General features: G+C 43.9%; 1 protein-coding gene across 3 annotated transcripts in view; it reads left to right on the top strand.

Annotated features, from left to right (window-relative positions):
• LOC118228069 overlaps window positions 1–19584 on the top strand; it is a 76144-nt gene that overhangs the window by 12968 nt on the left and 43592 nt on the right. Inside the window, exons 2-7 of one of the 3 annotated variants that reach the window (XM_035419299.1) lie at window positions 2089–2286; window positions 7238–10069; window positions 10187–11630; window positions 16660–16878; window positions 17127–17250; window positions 17352–17445. In XM_035419299.1, the coding sequence (XP_035275190.1) occupies window positions 2089–2286; window positions 7238–10069; window positions 10187–11630; window positions 16660–16878; window positions 17127–17250; window positions 17352–17445 (4911 nt within the window). Of the gene's footprint in view, window positions 1–2088; window positions 2287–7237; window positions 11631–16659; window positions 16879–17126; window positions 17251–17351; window positions 17446–19584 lie in introns of all 3 variants that reach the window. The other 2 variants (XM_035419298.1, XM_035419297.1) reach the window with 2 other exon arrangements.

Here is a 19584-nt window from a genome sequence, read left to right as displayed (position 1 = left end):
ATCATTACGCGAAAAGACAGTAAAAGACATTCATTTAGATCAATTCTTGGTAAGAGTGATTTTTCTTTCCCACATACTCATATGCGGTTCAAGTCAGTAGGCTCAAATAGTTATTAATACAATCATGGCTGCAATTAAAATAGCACAGATATATAGCATTAATGCTTCATGAATGTGAAGCCAAAGAGGAAGGTAAACCTGCTACCTTATATACACAGTGAGTTGGAGGATTGATAAAATAAACTGATAAAAAGTGATATCCCAGCACTCTAAGAATAGGAGCCCTTGTTGAAGAGCCAGGATCTACCTCTATTCCTGCAGATTTTATCTCTGATAAGGTAGACAAGAATGCAGACGTTTTGGTCAATGGTGCCTCAGATGTGTATTACAAGTCTTTCTTTGGATAAGTTCTCATAAAAAGCTGCCTAAATCTAGTAAGGAAATAAAGTTTCTTTGAAGGTATAAAAATATATTTATCTTACTAAGTCATTAATGCAGTTCACTATCAAATCTAGGAATGTCAGTGTGCTCATTAAAGATATCACAAATACACTTTAGATTGCACATTGGCAATCTTAGTAATTTGAACATTTATAGTGGTCGGTAAAAGCCATTGGAGACTTGGAAACATCTGAGAGTGTGTCTGCAGACATAGTTGTTAAAAGTATTGTTAAAAAATATTTTCCCAACTTTAAATCTTAAAACATATCAAATTTATAGTTTTATTAACTGATGTAGCCATGAAAACAATTAGTAAAGTTATTGTAAATGTTTTCAAAATATATCAAAATGAATCGGATTTTGGTGTCTGATACTTTGGTCCTGAATGCATTTTGTATGGGAAGAGAACTAAACAGAAAGTTAAGCCACAGCAACCAAAAGGTGATGTCGTCTGAGGCTGCTATGCTTTCCTGACTTCCTGCAATCACCAAAAAAGTAAACAATGCTTTTAAATCGCAGTGGTTTCAATTATTTCTGATTATTAAGTGTATGTTGAACCTAATTAATAATTTACCTGAAGATGCTATGATCAGCTTATCTCAGGGAAGTAGATGTGGTGAATGTTGTTATTCCTGAAGGAGAACAGCAGTTTGGCTGTCTGTGCAGCATGTTGGCATGTATGCATTGAATTTGCTTTCCAAGTTAGTCCTTTCCTTGTATGAATGATTGTTTTCACTGGAAACATGCGCTTTGTAGTTTATAACATTTTTTCAAAATTGGTAAAACCTGAGATTTTTCCTATTTTAAAAAACATTATTGTCTAAACCAAGGAAAAGCAAATGGTTTCAATATGGAATATGCACAACTTGGATTAGTGCAGACCTGTGAGGAGTGGTGGTGGTTAAGGGGGGGGGGGGGGGGGGGGATTCGGTTTGGGGTGGGGGGGGTGTGGGTGGTTGTATGACAATCCCAAGGGTCTGGACTGAAAGTGGTCCTAAAAACATTTTTTCTGTTGTTTTTTCCAACAACAACAACAACAACAAAAAAATAAAGGCATTGTATTTAAATAATATTTTAACATTATTAAATACGTTAGCAAGTCAGTTAAGGTCAGTTAATGATTGCGTCTAGGGCAAATTACTATTTGTCTACAATGCTGCCATTGGTTTGGTTTGGCATGACAGTTAGCTGCACATACTGAAGGGTCAGAGTAGAGACGCCAGGGGACGAGGAATCTGCACAGACAACTAAGTGTGTCATTGGGTTATGAGAGTATCTCATGGGAAATCTCTATTTAGGCCAAAGAGGAACCCCATGCCACTATGTCTGGTCCGTCAGAGAGACAGAGGAAGAGTAGAAACGACCACCAGGGCCCTTCTCAGTTGCCATGTCTCTGACCTCAGCTGATGTCTTTAACAGGCTGTGACCTCATGCTTCTCTTTATTCTTCTGGAGTCGTGTTTCATGTAGAGTCCAGACATTCCGTGCTGAGCATGTGGATGTGTTCATTTTCTTTCCTTGTTTTCTTCTTTCCGTATGTGTGTGTATGTGTGTGTGTGTGTGCTCTTCTTGATGACAGCAAGGAGAACTTCACTGTCCTTGTGCATTTGGCCCTACCGATGATAACAGCACTGATGTCTTTTTGCAGGACTCTGATTCCCTGGACGGCTGCATCCAGAGCGCCCTCTCTGTGCTGTACCCGCCGTTCCGGGCCACTGCCGCCACCGTTCTCTGCCAGGTGTTTGACGTGGTGGAGGGGACGTACCACGGCGACGGGCTCCGCTACCTGTTCGACTTCCTGATCCCGGCCAAGCACATCCTCCAGTGCATTCAGCAGGATGCCTGCGTGCGTACCACCCACCCCTTTGACCGTTCCCGCTCTGCCATTAGTCGTGTGCGTTCAGCTATAGCAGAGAAACAAGGCAAACAAAGACCGTGCGTAAAAGGGGCCTGGCTGTTATTGTCATCACTTATTTGGTTATCTGAGAATGAGGCCACATGTGGGCAATGCCTGAAGGCCCCACCATGAGTTCAGCTTCAAAACATTCTCTGTTTGCCAACCGTTTAAATAGTCTTTGAAATTTTTCAGTGTCACGTGCCATTAAACACGTAAAAATGTCCATTAGACTGACAGCGTTTTGAGTTAAAGAATAGTTACCCCTTTCTGCTGGCCGTGTGCACTGCCCGTTTGACCCTGCGAGGGTTTGCTCAGTAGTAGTTGGGATTGTAAGTTAATGTCTATGTGCTTTCTGATGGTTAACTTCTCTTCTTAGCTTAACCAGTTTTAAACAATGTTAAATGAATAACGTGTCACCAGTGTTTAATTACTTTAATTTAAAGCCAGCTGGCTACATACTTGCCATTTTTGTTTTCTGGAATGACATGGTGTACTCTTAAAGGTGGTGATCCAGCTTTTAGTTACAAGTTTCTCACAAACCCTAGCAACTTACTAAGATCAAATTTTCTCTAGCACCTAGCTAAGATATTCAATTTAAATTTTGAATATTGGGCTGTGGTAGCACACAGTGTATAGTTAAGAGAGCTAGAAAGCCCAGAGATCAGAAAGTGTTTATTTCACCCATAAACTCAGCCAGCTGATTTCACTAATTATATTTACCTGCTGACTGAAGAATTGTGCTAATTAGCAAATTTAAGTGAATGGAACTAAATACTGGTGATGACTTCTGCTTTCTGAACCTGGATTTTCCATCTCTGATAGCTGTTGCTAAACCTCTCTTATACCAGCACTAAGGAAGCAATTGAACACACCTGACTAATGAAACACCTGTGAAGCCTTTTGTCCTAAACATTATGGCGCCCTGAAAGAGGAGGGCTTTGTATAAAAGTACTGTAATTTCTACATGGTTAAACCAAAGTGTACATAAATACTCTCAATTAAAAGCTGAGAATGTGTACTTCAACCTCATGTGAATTGTTTGATTACAAATCTAAAATTGCGGTCTACAGAGCCAAATAAAGAAAAAAATCTATTTTTCCCAGACAATATGGGGCACACTGTATTTCACACAAATATTCTCAAAAAGGATGCAGGTGTGCTACACAAAGGTTAGCAATAAAATAATATCTTGCTGTCATCAGACTTGTCATTTGTTAGGAGAGAAAGCTTCCATTGCCAGTTTGTACGCTCAGAATTGGTCCTGTCCTATTGGTGGAAGTATTGAAGGCCTGAATAGATGAGATGATCTCATTCTGATAGTATACCAATGATAACAGCTCTTTGAGGCAGCTTTAAATGAACTTTGCATGCAAGGAGACAACATCGTTCTGCTAATTGTTGCAATGAGGAACAGACTTTTGGCCAATGAGTACCTTTGCACTGATTGCAGAAGTAAATAACATGATATGCACTGTACTAGAATGTGGCAGTTTGATCTTTTTGTGTTTCAATTGGCATCGCCGGGCCTCGACTATAGACGGTTCAGCGACCTTGTAAAAAAAAATAAAGCTGGAGGGGCTTGCCATGTTGAACCTCTGGCTCATTCTTTCACCACAAAGGGAAACCAGCACAAAGACAAAGAGGTCTGTATGGTGGTGTCAGGGTATCTGACGCATAGCAGATTTCCTAAGGCTCGGTCTAATTGTGCAGGATGCGTGAACTCGTTCTAAACATCGGGCCGACTGAAAGATGACCCGTACTGCAGAAATGGCAAGTTTGTTTTGTTTACCCGTCTCTTCAGTGTCATTGGGGAGATCCCCACGTGTGCTTAGTCTCTCTTGTGTTGGGGAAATGTGAACTCTCCTGAGGTCAGGGCAAACCCTGTGTAATCGCGTGTAGTTGGAACCCCCCCCAGCCTTTGTTTAGAAAGACTGTTTGGGAATGGGCTGGAGTAATTGGAAACATTTGTTAAGCAGCGCATTTGTAAATGGGTAATTGAAAACAGAAGCCGGGAGTCAAAGCCTTTTCGCCTACTCTGTAGCCCCGCTCAAGGTCACCAGCCACCTGTCCTACCTCCCTTTCTTTGAATTGACTTCAAAGGGCAGGACAGGTTTAAACAATTCAAAGTCAGGCTCTTGGAGAATAATCCTTTGGTAGGCTGCTGAAGTCTTTGTTAAGGTTATGTTAGGTTAATGCTCTGAGCAGAGTATATTGTGGGAATGGCCAGAAGGTTTATACAAGAAAAAATGTTTTATTGAACTTTTACACACCTTTTTTACACCATGAACAGCAGTAAGACCATGTGAACACATCAGTTGAGCAATTTTAGCTTTAAATGAGTCCTTTCAAAAATGTATGATTCTGGCACTGAAACTGTGCCCCTGTTTAACACCACAGATTGTGTCACATGCCAGGTAGTTCTTGACTTTCTTGAAAGAGTTTTATTCTGCAAGCAGTGTCTTGTAGAACCACAGTCAGACTCAGAAGCAGTGAAAGAACCCAAAACCACTGGGAGAACAGGAACTTTTTGAGCTGTTTGGTGAGAAATTGAATTCTATTTGATCCATCTGCAGATGCCTACCACAAAAAAAAAGAAAAAAAAAAAAAGTTACACATAAAAGGAAATAGCTGGGCAGCTCCAGTTAGTTTAGTCATCTGCTTTGTTCTCTGAATTGTTTGACATTTATGCTCAGAATAGGGTATTCTCTATCTGATTTGCAGAACCATATTGTTCAGAATTTGTTGCCTGGTCCTAGGGTGGTGACCAGGGCTTGAAAAAATTTTTTTCCCTATCCATTCATTGTAAGCAGAATAAGAATTGCAATGTTTATGTTCTTTTGTTCCTCCTGAACAAAATAAAAAAACTAAACGGTTAATTTTGTAACTTTTTTCCCACCTCCTAAACATTGAAACCAGCCTAGTTACCTGTCTCAAAACCTATTATCTTTGTGACAGTTTTTCCAGAAAGAATAATAAGTACGGGTTAAGTGGAGAGTTGTTTTTGCAGCAGCCATCCTCTGAGATGCACATGGCTTTTGACTGTTGCATTAATATGACTGCCTACATGAAGCCCCCACCCCACCCCATCACTACCCAACACTGGTTTAGAAAACACATTCTGTGGATGATGAAAAACACAGCTGCAAACAATATGACACCAAAATGCATTACTTGACACCGCAAATATAGCACCACAACAAAATATTCAGATTAGAATTGATTCTATACAGGGAAATGACTGGGGGCAGTCCCATCAGAAGTTACCCAGCAACAGCAACACATTCAAATAATCTGAACTCCAACTCCAGGCATTTACAAGGAGTAGTGTACCAGCAGCTACCGAGCTCATTGAAATACAGGCCTTATACTAACTCCATAAGTTACATCCAACCAATGACTTGAACATAAATGGAAGGTAATTTCAACATTGTCCAAGTCGAGAGATATGAATCAGCATTGTTTCCTCTAACAATTCCACCGGGGTAACTTACACAGTAGCCTAACATTAAAAATGAAATGATACCACTCATACAGCCAAGCAATCGCTTGGCAGCTGGGGCCTGAACTCGTTGCAATGACATGCACTGACTGGCCTACTCATTTTCAGTAAGAAAATCAAAGACATAGGCAAAGCATCACCAACAATTTATTAGACTATCCAAAATACCTCCATCATGATCTAAATGTCACAGTCACAATAGGCTATCTTCGCGTTCTAGCTTTCTGACAAGGTACGACTCAACCATTAATAGGCACACACTTTGCTGTCCCATTGTGGTGTGTATAGGCCTACTAGTTGGCAAGCTAGTTCTAGCAGAAGTGGTGTCGCTGGTTGTAGTATTAGCAGGTGGAAACATCAACTCAAAAAAATAAATATAAAAACAGGGTTGCTTTACCTTTTGTAGAACAAATGTATTAATACTACAGAGGTGTGTCATGGGGAGTGCTGTCTATCACTGTTTATTTCTATTTTTTATTTTTAGAATCTTGCGAAGAATCTTGTTATGTTCTGTGATTTTGGCCTAAAGCAGCTTGTGCTTTTCACTAGTCATTATTTAAGAAAACCAGTTATTTAAGGTGTTAAACCAGCTAATACAAGTCTTTTCCAGAACAATGGGCAGTGTTCCCAATTGGTTTTGTGATGATTTCAGGGTGAGAATGTAATCCAAGCATTTTATTGCTCCAAACAAGTTCTGTCATAGTCACAAATAAATTTCCCGGGCGGGCTGCATACAGACTTACTGGCAACATTCTGTAAGTCATTTAGTCCTGAAAAACATCATCAAGGATATGTGAAAAATACATTTTCAGAATGTTCTAAATGAAATTCCAGATGTATCTAATATTGCTAACATTTTCATTAAATTAACATCAATGACCATCCAGAATTCAAATAATATTTTACAACTTGAATAACAAGACTGAAAAATGTTTTACAGTTGTTCCCTGCAGTGTTCTTTGAAACTTAATGTGATAATGTTTGAGGGACATCCAAGAAACGTGACAAATATATGTACTGTAAGCCTAACTTTCACAATTTTCCGAGAACCATGATTGCACAAGACTAAAACCACATAATAAAATAAAGCAAAATTATATAAAAGTGATAACGCACTGCCTGTGATGATCATTTTGTCTTGGTGTCTGACAGCATTTTGTGAATGGAAAATTAAAGATAGCTTTCTTTTTATTTTCTCTGCAGTTTATTTTTCTTTTCATCGCATGTCATTCCTATATGTTAAGTTTCCATTAATGAATCATTTTTGTCCTCTTTTATGTTATAATACTTGTTTTATCGGTCCTGTGCTGTGATTGGTGCTAAATTCCTTAAAAGAACTATGTAAAGAATATAATTTGTTATTGCTTTCAAAATGTTGTTCTCTTCTCCGTCTCTCCACAGTTTCCTTTCCGCGGCTTCCTGTTCCGCTTTGAAGGCTGGCCCCTGTGCATTCACGAAAAGATTATAATCCAGCTGTCTACCCTGGACTGGCGTGTGCTGCGGCCTGGAGACTTCTACCTGCAGGTGGCGCCCTCCCGAAAGAATAACCCCTGCGTGCTGGTCAGGTATCTGTCTGAAGACGGGCAGGATGTGGAGGAGCTGGAGGTGCCGAAGATAGCCCACGCCTCCATCTTCACCATGGACTGGCTGGACTCGGTGAACGGGCGGCGGAGGGGAACCCCGCTGGAGCGCTGCCTTCTTGCCACAGACAAGGACATATTCCGGATGCCCTGGGAGGACGTGGTGCATCCGGAATTCATCAGCAGGCCGAAAAGGGCGGAGCGCACGGCTGGGGTGGGGAAGGTCGGGGGCGAGGGGACAGCTCAAAGTCAGGCACAGGAGAGCCAACCCTCAGGAAGGACCACAAGCCTTTTGGCTAATAGCAATGTTTTAACGAACAAAAAGGCCCAGCAAGATGAGAGCAGTCATAACCAGGGCATCAGGATCCCTGTCCTGGGACAGTCGCGTGGGAACCAGCCGCTGGATGACTCGGACCTGGAGGGGGAGTACGTGGAGCTGGCTGACATCTCGCTGCCTCGCTTCTTCCCCCAGAAGGGCTCCTTGACCCAGTCCATTAGCCTGAACTACAGGAACAAAAACAAGGCCAGGACTAACGGCCACACGCAGAACAACAACGCAAACGCCCCCTTCAAAAGCAGCACTTGCTCTCAGACCATGATCTGCACAAAGCTCATAGAAAACCTGGAGGACTCATACCACCCTGTCATCTTAACCCCTACTACCACACAAGTCGCGAGCGGGACCATTGCGCCAAATGACTCCAAGTCAAGCCGCTCGGAAGGTACATCCTCTGAGAATGCTGTCGTCGTGCCCGCAGCGGAGTCTGTTATTGAGGTTATTGATTCGCACAATTTGCACAGTAGCACCAACAGTCACCAGGCAGATGGCTCTGCTGTTCCTTTGGAACTGACAAATGAGGTGATGAGTTCTGAGAGCAGCCCTGTGGCTGCTGAACAGTGCCGGGAGGGTCTGGCTTTGAAGGAGGTTGTGAAGGCCCAGAGTGGCGAGTCATTAAGCAGGGCAGAAGTGGCATGGAAGCATAGGGATGTTGGTAGTGGTGTTGGCAGGAAAAGCGACCCTGAGCACCCTGATGCAAATCTGCTGACAGAGTACTTGCTAAAAAAGGACAGTATAGGTGAGGACCAGGGGGACTCAGATTGTATTCCCGCCTCTACAACAAACCAAAGCATTCTGGCTACTTCTCTGCTCTCCCCTACACCGTACCAAGACACTCCCAGAAATTTACAACCCTCCCCTACAACGCACCTGGATACTTCCAATAATTTACACCCCTCCCCTACCCCACACCAAAATACTCCCAATTCTTTACACCCCTCCCCTACCCCACTCCAAAACTCTCCTTTTACTTCCTCTCCTTCATCTGTACTTCATCAAAACATTCCCACAACTTCACCCCTTATGTCACAAAGTGACACAAGCAATTTTTCACCCCTGCCTCCCATTCTCCACTGTAACCATCCTGATAACACTTCACCCTCCTCTCATCAAAACACTTCGGAAGTTTCTTCTCTATGCCCCTCCTCTACTCCCCATGAGAAACCTCTCAGTTTTTCCTTCTCCCACACACACCCTGATATTTTGATTATCTCCCCCACTCCGCACCAGATCTGTGCCAGTACTTCTCTCCCCATCCCTACTCCAAACCAAAACTCTACCAGTGTGTCACCTCTCTCCCCTACTCTCTACCAGAACACTCCTGAGATTTTGCCAGCCTCTCCAGTCCCATGTCAAAATGAGATGCCCATATTCTCACCCCCACAACAAAATCTTAATGATTGCATACCCCTCACTGTTGCCCCACACCAGGACTCTCATGGTGCTTCAGCTTCTTTCTCTACCCGACATCAAAATACTCTTGAGCCAAAACTTCCTGATTTTACAGTTCTCTGCTCTACCCTAGAGAAAAGCCCTCACTCCAAAAACAGTACTGATATTGCTACCCTGGCGCCTCCACCAGATACCCTGTTGGAGGAGGGTAATATCCTTTTCAGTTCAGACGATGTTCTGTTTTCAGGGACAGAAAAAGGGGAAGATGTTAAAAACAGCATTAACTTGAGAGAATTTGATGCTCCCAGGTTAGTGGGCTCTTCAGGCGAACAGGGGGAGGGCCATGTGAATGAGCAGATGGAGGGCCCAGTGGATGAACAGTTAGAGGCTCTGGTGAATGAGAAGTGGGAAAGCCTGGTGGAAGAGCATAGTAAGGGACTGGTAGATGAGCAAGAGAAGGGCCTGATGGATGATCAGGGGAAGGGCCTGGTTTATGAGCAGGAAGAGGACCTGCAGGGCAAGAATGGTGAGGGCCTGGTGGATGAACAAGAGGAAGGCCTAGTGTATGAGCAGGGGGAGGGCCTGGTGAATGAGGCGGTGGAGCATCCGGTGTGTGAGAATGGTGAGGGCCTGGTGGATAAAAAGGAAAACCAGGTGTGTGAGAATGATGAGGGTCTAGTGAATGAGGAGGTGGAGGGCCTGGTGGGAGAGAATGGTGAGGGCCTATTGTATGATCAGGTAGAGGGTCTGGTGGATAAGGAGGAGAACCAGGTGTGTGAGAATGATGAGGGTCTAGTGAATGAGGAGGTGGAGGGCCTGGTGGGAGAGAATGGTGAGGGCCTATTGTATGATCAGGTAGAGGGTCTGGTGGATAAGGAGGAGAACCAGGTGTGTGAGAATGGTGAGGGTCTAGTGAATGAGGAGGTGGAGGGCCTGGTGGGAGAGAATGGTGAGGGCCTATTGTTCGATCAGGTAGAGGGTCTGGTGGATAAGGAGGAGGGCCTTGTGTGTGAGAATGGTGAGGGCCTGGTGAATGAGGAGGTGGAGGGCCTGGTGTATGAGAATGGCGTGTGCCTGATGGATAAGAAGGAGGACCAGGTGTGTGAGAATGGTGAGGGTCTAGTGAATGAGGAGGTGGAGGGCCTGGTGGGACAGAATGGTGAGGGCGTATTGTACGATCAGGTAGAGGGTCTGGTGGATAAGGAGGAGAACCAGGTGTGTGAGAATGGTGAGGGTCTAGTGAATGAGGAGGTGGAGGGCCCGGTGGGAGAGAATAGTGTGGGCCTATTGTACGATCAGGTAGAGGGTCTGGTGGATAAGGAGGAGGGCCTTGTGTGTGAGAATGGTGAGGGCCTGGTGAATGAGGAGGTGGAGGGCCTGGTGTGTGAGAATGGTGAGGGCCTGATGGATAAGAAGGAGGACCAGGTGTGTGAGAATGGTGAGGGCCTGGTGAATGAGGAGGTGGAGGGCCTGGTGGATGAGCAGCAGGAGGCTCTGGAGGATGAGCAGGGGGAGGGTCTGGTGGATAGGAAGGAGGACCTGGAGTGTGAGAATGGTGAGGGCCAGGTGAATAAAGAGGTGGAGGGTCTGGAGGGTGAGAATGGTCAGAGTCTGGTGGATGATCAGCAGGAGGGTCTGGAGGATGAGCGGGGGGAGTGTCTGGTGGATAAGAAGGAGGACCTGGAGTGTGAGAATGGTGATGGCCTGGTGAATGAGGAGGTGGAGGGCCTGGTGGGTGAGAATGTTGTGGGCCTTATGGATGAGCAGGAGGAGGGTCTGGAGGATGAGCAGGGAGAGGGCTCGATCAATGGTGAGAGCATGAGGAGGACATCAAATGGCACAGAACAACAAAGTGTGCAACAGAAGGTGGAGGAGGGTAGGGAAACTTCATTACCTGAAGAAGTCATGGCCATGGTGGGGAGAGCAGAGGAGCCACAGACGTGTCTTTCAGAAATTTCACCCCTGCCTGAGCGAGCAGCACCAGCAGCACCTCAGGAGGAGAGCAGCTCAGCCATTGGAGCAGCCGAGGCTGCGGCAGTTTCAGGCTGCTGGCAGAAGGAGAAAGAGAAGGAAAAGGAGGAAGGGAGCCAACTGCAGGGAGGGACCTTAATGGAGGAGGGCTCAGAATCCGGTAAGCCAATAGCATGGGAGACAGAGTGTGAAGAGGAAAGTGAGAAAGCTCGTAATAGCAGTGCCCCGGGTGCCAAGACAGGACTATCACACGGCCCAGCCCCTGTGGGTGGGGCTGAAGCTGCCTTGAGCTGCCTGCACACCCAGCGCACGCAGATCAGCCCCAGCCAGCCGCATGACAGCCACGCTGCACCCGCGGCGGCCGTAGGCGAGCGGAGGCAGGAGAATGGAGCCGTGGGTGAAGACCGGATGCAGAAGGTGGAGGAGAAGAGGAGTGAGCCTCGGATATCTCCCAGCTCTAACACCCCCCTTTTAGGGGAACTTCAAGGCCCATCCATGGACTCTCACCTGCAAGGTAGATTTTTAATTCACATGTAGAACAGGCTGTATCACATCTCACCTGATATAACCACATTCCATCTATTATTTCCCTCCTTCCCAAGCCACTACATTTTTTGAGAACTACAGTACTCTGCTTTGTGCTCATCTGCAAGTGAATGTTCTGTGGTGAGATGCTACCTTTGCACCTCTGGCTTTAAAAAAATAGAGCTCTCTTTTCTCTCTGAAGATGTGACATTTCCCATGATGCTGAATGACCTGCTCCCTGCTTCATCTGCACACTCCTCCTTCACCTCCTCCCCTTCCTCCTTTTCTTCCTCTTTTACCTCAGCTCATCGGTATGCTTTAAAAAACATGTCATAATCGCTCCCCTGCACCGTGTAACAAACAACATACTTTTATAAAGAGGCATGTGCTCCACCTGTCCTTTCTCCCTTTTTAATAATTTCTTTTTAGATTTTTTGGACTGTTGCATTTCTGTTTTATGTTCAGAAGTTACAATATGGGGTGAACTCAGATTTACACTTTACACGTAGCGATGTATGTACCTTTGGAAGTGTAAAATGTTTTTGCTTTTGTTACGAGCTCAGAAAGGTTTCAAACAGCTGTGTTACTTGATTTAATTTCCCAATTAAGACGCTTCTGTTAAAATAATATATTCTTAAGGCACATAAATCTTCATAAGGCACAGTTGTATGATATAAAATTCTCCTGATTAAAAATATGTTTTTTGAAAGCCATATAAGAAATGTGACACCCTGAATGAATGCCTGGTCATGTCATCACTGGTATTGAAAGTGTAACAGACACTTCATTATTTTAGACACCCACGCACTTGTCAATGTGTTATGCGTCCACATCTTGTTCATGTTCACATGTAGACACACAGCACCCAATGTGGTGTTAATTTAAACACTCCCTATTTCTTTGTCTCCCTTTCTTTTGGATAGTATTTAGTACTTTCTTCTACTGCTGGAGGATAAAATTCACACAGTTGATATTTTATACTCCTTTGTGACCACGATAAATCATGTTTTCATTTAATTTTGTATATCCACTTTTAACGCAACGTTTTAACTTCTCAATTAAAAACTAACATTTGCCCTTGTTATGCATATATAGTACAGTTCAGGTGGCTTACAATAACCCCCGAAAATACTTTTATCCTCTTTTGTTCATAGATTCTGTCTTAAGATGAAGGACTTCTTTTTTCGTTTTGTAAATGTGTCAATAAGATGGATTATCTTCTACCACCTCAATATTGCATAATTTTTTATCTCCTGTCCTGGTGACAGATTTTCCTTAAATGTCAAATCTTATCTTTATGTCATCCCAGTGAATAGACTATCTGATTTCATCCTTTTAGACATCAGATGCACTACAGAAGCTTGCTTAAATGAACTTCACTGGCCTGCAATGTTGTGTGGTATCACTGTGTATTTTCAAGTCTATTGGAAGGAACGACTCTGGAGGATGAATGATTATCTATGTTTTGCTTTCTACCAGTACAAGATCTTGGTTGACTAGTTTCTTGGCTTGTTTGATTAAATCAGAAAAGGTGCTCCATTGTGTGGATCTGCCAAGATTCTTGGATGAGCGCTTTGTGGCAAACCCTGAAATGGCAGTTAGGACCACTCCCAGAGGATGTGTCCTGTTAAAACACTAGCCCCAATAGCGGGGACATGCCCCATGGCCTCGATCAAATCCTGACCTGTATTTGGGAGTGTTGTGGCAGATAATTAGCTGCAGCATCACCTTGGGAGAGAGGGTATTCTCCGCCTTATTGTTGAGTTAGGAGTCGTCTCACTCTTAAATTAACCGAAGCCAATGCAAGCTAGCTAGCCAAATTATCGTCTTATGGAGAAAACAATCTTTTATTTAACTTGCTTGCTGGTATAGCTGGTAAATGTTGAGATATTTGGTCATAGTAAAACACTTCAATGCTCATACAGTCAAGAACAACTTAAATCATGTGAGAAAAGATTAAGGAAGCTGAGTTCTGAAGAACTATTGGCTAATTTAAGTGGTCAACTAAATTAAGCAAGAAAGTACAAAAGGCTAAACTGGAATAGCACGAGTAGCTCTAGCCTATCAAGTCATTGTCTTCAGTATTTGAAGTAGGATGAGTTCCTGTTGAGCCAGAAGTCTTAAATAAAACACCAGTATTATGCAAAGTAGGCAAACATGTTTATATGCCAAGTCAAATACGGTTCTGTTCAGACTTCGTGTTTTGACATGTAAACAGTTACTTTAAATTTATTGTAGTAATGCAGCGGTCATACATACAGTTTATGCAGAATGTCCATTGGAATGAATGAATTCCAAATGACCAAATAATCAACATCTAAATGTTGTTACTATAGAGCCAGCATTATGTGGGTCCACATTTATAATTTTACTTTGACAGTGTTTCGGGAGGTGTACAGTGTTTAGCCTTGGTGTGACGCATTGACATTTTGATGGAATAACTCAGCGGCTATGGAGCTCAGTGACATTCAGGGAGATGGGCGGCATATCATTCTGGTTTGAGACAGTGCTGTGTCAGTGGTGTAATGCAGCAACTCTAGAGTTAAGTGAGATTCAGGGAGGTGTAGAGTGTTTAATCCTGGTGTGACGCAGCGGCATGTTGATTGTGTTCTGGGACTTGTCCAGCCCCAGTCGAGAAGAAGGCGTGCCCAAGCATGCTGGCTTTGTTGTGAAATCTGAGGGATGTATAGCACTATTGTGGGTCGCTAACTGCACTTAGAAATGCTAAAGAAATAGCTGCACATCTGAGTGGTACAGATGTGAGATTGCTGTAATAATCAGTTTTCGTATTGGTGTTTGCTCTCCAGAAGATCTCCTCGGGGATCACTTGCACTGTTTGTAGGGATATTGAGTTAAATTTCACCCAGAAGGGAAAAGCAACTTCTTTGCTGAATATTTTTCATTTAGTCATTGCTGGTGAAATATGATTGAATTAGACTGTGTGTGGCGTTTCTTCATTTCAGCCTATTTCTATATAAAACGCAGTGCCTCATTTGCCTGAATTAAAATGAATCAAATGTGACACAAATCCACACATGGGAGGTGGGCACACTTTTAAGTATCTTTCAAGGATTATAAATCACAAATGTTCTTTCTCGAGCTTTTGGAGAGCAAGCAGCAACAAATGTGTTCTGTCCCAGAGCCAAACTGTTCATTTTTACTGAAAGACAAGCAGAACAAAACAAAAAAGTAAAAATATGTTTCGTGAATCCCTAGGATTAGCACTTTGAATGGCGCTCATTGCCAACAGCAGTGTTTCAGAACATGTACTGTAAAAAGAGCAAAGCAAGAGGAAATAAATTCCTTCTGCTTGAATAAACTTCCTTACAGCTTGATTGGCTGCCAGCCTGTGAGTAGGGCACATGATAGTTTGCAGCTATGACCACAGTTATGGCCCACATAACTGTATATGTTCTGTAATATGTCACTCTTTACCTGTACAGACTTTGACAGACATGTGTGGTATATAACAGAATATAGCAGACCAGTGTAGTATAACTGTTTATTTCCGTGATCTGTAACAGACATGACCAATGTAGTATAACTCTACCTGTACAATTTGCAACAGACATGACCACTAAAGTTTAGCTCTTTACCTGTGTAGTCTGTACCAGACATGATCAGTGTAGTATAATGCTCTGCCTGTACAGACTCTAACAGAATTGGCCAGTGTAGTGTAACTGTTTTTCTGTGTGATTTGTAATAGCTATGTCCAGAGCTGTATATAAAACCGCTGTGTATGATCTAGCATAGACAGGCCCAGGGCAATGATAGCGTGGTTGTACCGTGCTGTGCTATATGGCTTCTGTCTGAGGGAAACAGAAGTATAAATCCACTCTACAGTGAAAACCCAGTGGCCGAACATCAGGCCCTGCTGTCACCATTTCTGTTCCCGCACAGTTACACAGAGGGAAGAGGATATTAGCGGAGGGATTTGAGATCAGCTGTGAAGCAAATTGTTTCGCATGTTCCTTTTTTTGATTGCGTAGTGCGTTATCTGCAGGAAATAGCATTCCAGATAGCTCCTACTGACGAATGCTCTGGGCGTCCCCGCAGAGATTCCGGTGTGAAATACGGCTTTCCCTGTCAAATTACGCCCCGCTGATTTACTCCTATTCCTTCATCTCCTCTCCCGTACACTTGTCAGCTGCTTTTACAGCAGCGGCGCAGCTTTTGGAATTCCTCGTCCCACCTGCTTTCGATCCCGCGCAGCTTTTTTACGGCCTCGTGAGAGCGTCCGCGGCGATGTTTTATCGCCCTCCGCGAGCTCGGAGCGCACGTTTTGCCCGCGGACTCCTCCGCGGCACATGCCTCCGAACGCGGCCCGCCGGCAGGCTCCGCGAGAGGATTCTGTCCCACGGTTTTGGCGAGCGCCGCGAGGAATGCGCCGGATTAGCCCGCCGGAGCCGCTCGCGCCAAAGCCTGCCGGCGGCAGGCGCTGGTACGGGGGCCTTCGCGGCCTACCGCAGACGGCGCTGGGAGTTAGTGGGGATTTACTTCCAGAATGTTCTCTGGATTTCTTTTTCTCCCACGTCTCACGTGCGTCTCGTGTGCCTCTGCGGTTGCGGAATGGTTTAGAACACGTTCAGAAGCCCGACCGAGGAGCTGGCGGCGGAGAAATAATCCGCAGCATTACGACAAATGACTCTTTCTTTCTTTGAGTGGAAAATATCCCAGCTGCTTATTGTTGTTATAGAAAGTCAAATCTACTTATGTTGAAACTTTGATGCTTTCTGTAATCCAGGTTTAATCATTATAATTGATGTAATCGTTTATGGATTCATATCTTTACATCTTTTTATTTATTGTTCATCCACTGTATCAATGAGTTATCAATGGCTGTGTGTGTTTGTCTGTGCATGCATGCGTGAGTGTGTGTGTGAGAGTATGTGTGTGTGTACGCATGTGTGTTTGGGTGTGTGCGTGTGTGTCCGTGCGCACACGTGTGTGTGTGTGGGCATGTGAGTGTGCATGTGCGTGTGTGTGAAAGTGACCTCCTGTGTGTCTCTGCCCTGCAGGGCTTGGCCAGGGGGCGGGGGAGAGCCCAGTGCCAGGCCACCAGTCCCACTCCCCGGGACGGCAGGCTGGCGGGGCCGGCATTGAGCAGGGTCTTGTGACGGAGAAGCAGCAGGACTCTCTCTGTCTGCTGCCAGCATCTTCAAAGCCCCAGCCTCTGCTCACTGACCCCAACGGAATCAACACAGAGGTGCTGGCCTCTGGTGTGCTCTCTCTACCTGGTGAGTAGAGTGCGTCTGTATATCAGGAATCTGCAAGGTACGAGTGGCAAAACAGAGGGCACATTGGCACCGCATTTGCCTTTAACTTACAAGTGAATGCAAGTCTTTGTTTTTTTGTCTTCGTTAATGCAAGCAGTTATGGTCATGTAAAAAGAAAAATCAGCAGCCAAATCTGAATGTAAATATCACTTTTTGTAATTATCTGCTTTGCTGAAGGTTTCGCTCTACCTCTTTCATCTCCCTAATAGGAACAAGAGACAAATGTGGGCGTGCCCTGGTTACCGTGACTACTAGAAACACAATTTGGTTAAATCCAAGCTGCAACACCAGCGAGCTGGTACGGATTCTGGTCTACTTCTACGCCATACTCAGGTAATGAATCTGGCTGTGTTTCAGAGAAGCCTTGTTGTTTGGGCGGCTCTGTGTCCACATTTAAGTTATAAACCAGTGACTTCATTTCCTGTGTACCACAGGAAGGAGGTCCGCTCCCTGGGTTTTACCATTTTGGTGGACGCGCGTAGATGCTCCCCTGTTCCTGCTCTTTTCAAAGCCTTTAGTATCATACAGGTAAGCCAGTCATGCACAGACGCAATACCTGCCTGACTGAAGCCAAGCCATTGCAGAGTTCTAGTTTTCTGAGGATATTTGCTGCTATGAGCAATGCAATTCAGCCACTGGACCTGAAAATAGTGTGTAGTTTGGCATAGGCCTTAATATGTGTAGTAAACTTTCATGAATGAAGCACCTGTAGAGTGAGAGGCATTTTTTCCATAAGAACAACTATATATAATTTCTGATTGCTTTCTTTGGATGAAAAACACAAGGTACCCCCCCCCCCCCCCCCAACAGCCTTGACTGATGAATTGATGAATGCAGCGCATATATTAAACAGGCTTTGTGAATGATTTGTGCTCGCTGTGAACAAACTGAATTTGACCTTAGCTGGTCACAGCCAGCCTGAGGTGGACAATGAGACTGGGCTGTGCTTTATTAAGGGGCAGTCCTGGTGGCTAACGCAGCACCTTGATGAATGGGGCTCAGCACAGGGAATTAACAGCTTGCCTTGTTGTGTCTATTTGTTCATTCCCCACGACTTCTCTCAGCGGCTCACAGACTGATATAAATCACTCGCTGAGGGACGGCACATGTGCCACACCTATTTAGCAAATTAAACGCCGCGACAAAAACGTTGAACCTGCTTTTTAGGATTGGTGGAGAAAGCCAACTGACTGCTGTGTTTACTTTATGGTCCCATTCCAATCATTTATAATGTCAAACCATTTGTGAATCTAGGTCACAAACTAAATTCCAATTAGAGTGTGTGCTATTTACGTTTGTCTGTCAACCTTTTTATTTATAATACTAAACAGGATTGGCAGTGAAAATAGGATATGGAATCAAAGGCGCTTATATTTAAATTTGTAAAAAAAGAAAAAAAAAAAAAGAAAATTCAAATCCTGATGGTTTTATTTTGTTCAAGCTCAGAAACTTTCGTTGCAGATGTTCAGACATCACAGATAGCCCCTTTATTTGTGGTAACTTGATAATACTGAATTTTTATTTTTCGGTTTGAGAATTAGCATTTATTGTGCTGAAAAGTGACCTTGACTCTGTTTCAGGTCAGCGATACCATTGAAATCATTTGCAGCATAGCACCCCCTTTTAATGAATGCAGTCAAATACTCCGCTCAGTGGAATAGCCTCTGGTTCTATTGTATGGACAACTGCTTAAGCTACTATCTCTTATTGAGTCCTTGACCTGACAGTGTAACCCTGTGCCGATACATTTTTTATACGGAAGAAGTGGCCTATTGTGCAATACAGAGTACTTAGTTCTGCTTCAGTCTATTATCTGTGTTGTCTAAAATATTTAATACTCATTATTGATTTGATAAAGGTTTTCTGGTCAGATTTTGTCTCCTTTTACATGTAGTTTACAGATGTTCATTGTGCCTAATGGAAAAAAGATTTGTTGTTTCAATTATTGAGAAGAAGCAGTTGGGTTTGCTCTCTCTGAAATAATGACAAACTCCAACCCTCTTTCAATGGTTCATAAAATGAAGAAACATGACACAACTGGTACTGTTGGGTGACTCATGGGTTCAGTGACAACCTGATTTAGGCATGTGAGTCAGGTGCGTGTGTGTGTGTGCGTGCGTGTGTGTTTGCATGTGCGTGTGCGTATGTGTGTGTGTGTGTATGTGTGGGTGTGTGGTAGGTTGGGGGAGGGGTGGCAGGACTGAAATTAAACCTTAGGGAATAATGAATCACATACCTACTGCTGCCAAGTTTAAAAAAAAAAAAAAAATACTCCCTATGATATCACCGCACACACACAATGCATACTCCCAACACCTGTGTTTTATACCGTGGCTCTTTTCTGGGTGAATGTGTGTCAGTCCAGAGACAAGAATCTCTGAAAGCATAATGCAGTACCGTATGAATTAACAGAAGAAATGCATGTAGGCAGTATTTTTGCATTATCAAAATAAGTTAAATCGCTGCTGTACAAAAGCTGCACAGGGCAATACTGTAGCATGTGCTGTGGAAGTAAATACAGTACAGCCAGTATGTGCAGTGCCGCATACCTACTGTGCAGTGTTGGCAGTATTAAGATTTACCATTTGTAATTTATTCCTAGTTCCTAGTACTTGCATGCTTACAGTTCTTTAGTGAAGTCACCTGTTTATCATTCTTTAATGAAGG

The sequence above is a fragment of the Anguilla anguilla genome, chromosome 5 (assembly GCF_013347855.1).
Source record: "Anguilla anguilla isolate fAngAng1 chromosome 5, fAngAng1.pri, whole genome shotgun sequence".
Lineage (NCBI taxonomy): Eukaryota > Metazoa > Chordata > Actinopteri > Anguilliformes > Anguillidae > Anguilla > Anguilla anguilla.
The sequence above is the reverse complement of the archived record's forward strand: the minus strand, read 5'-3'. Positions and strand labels throughout refer to the sequence as shown.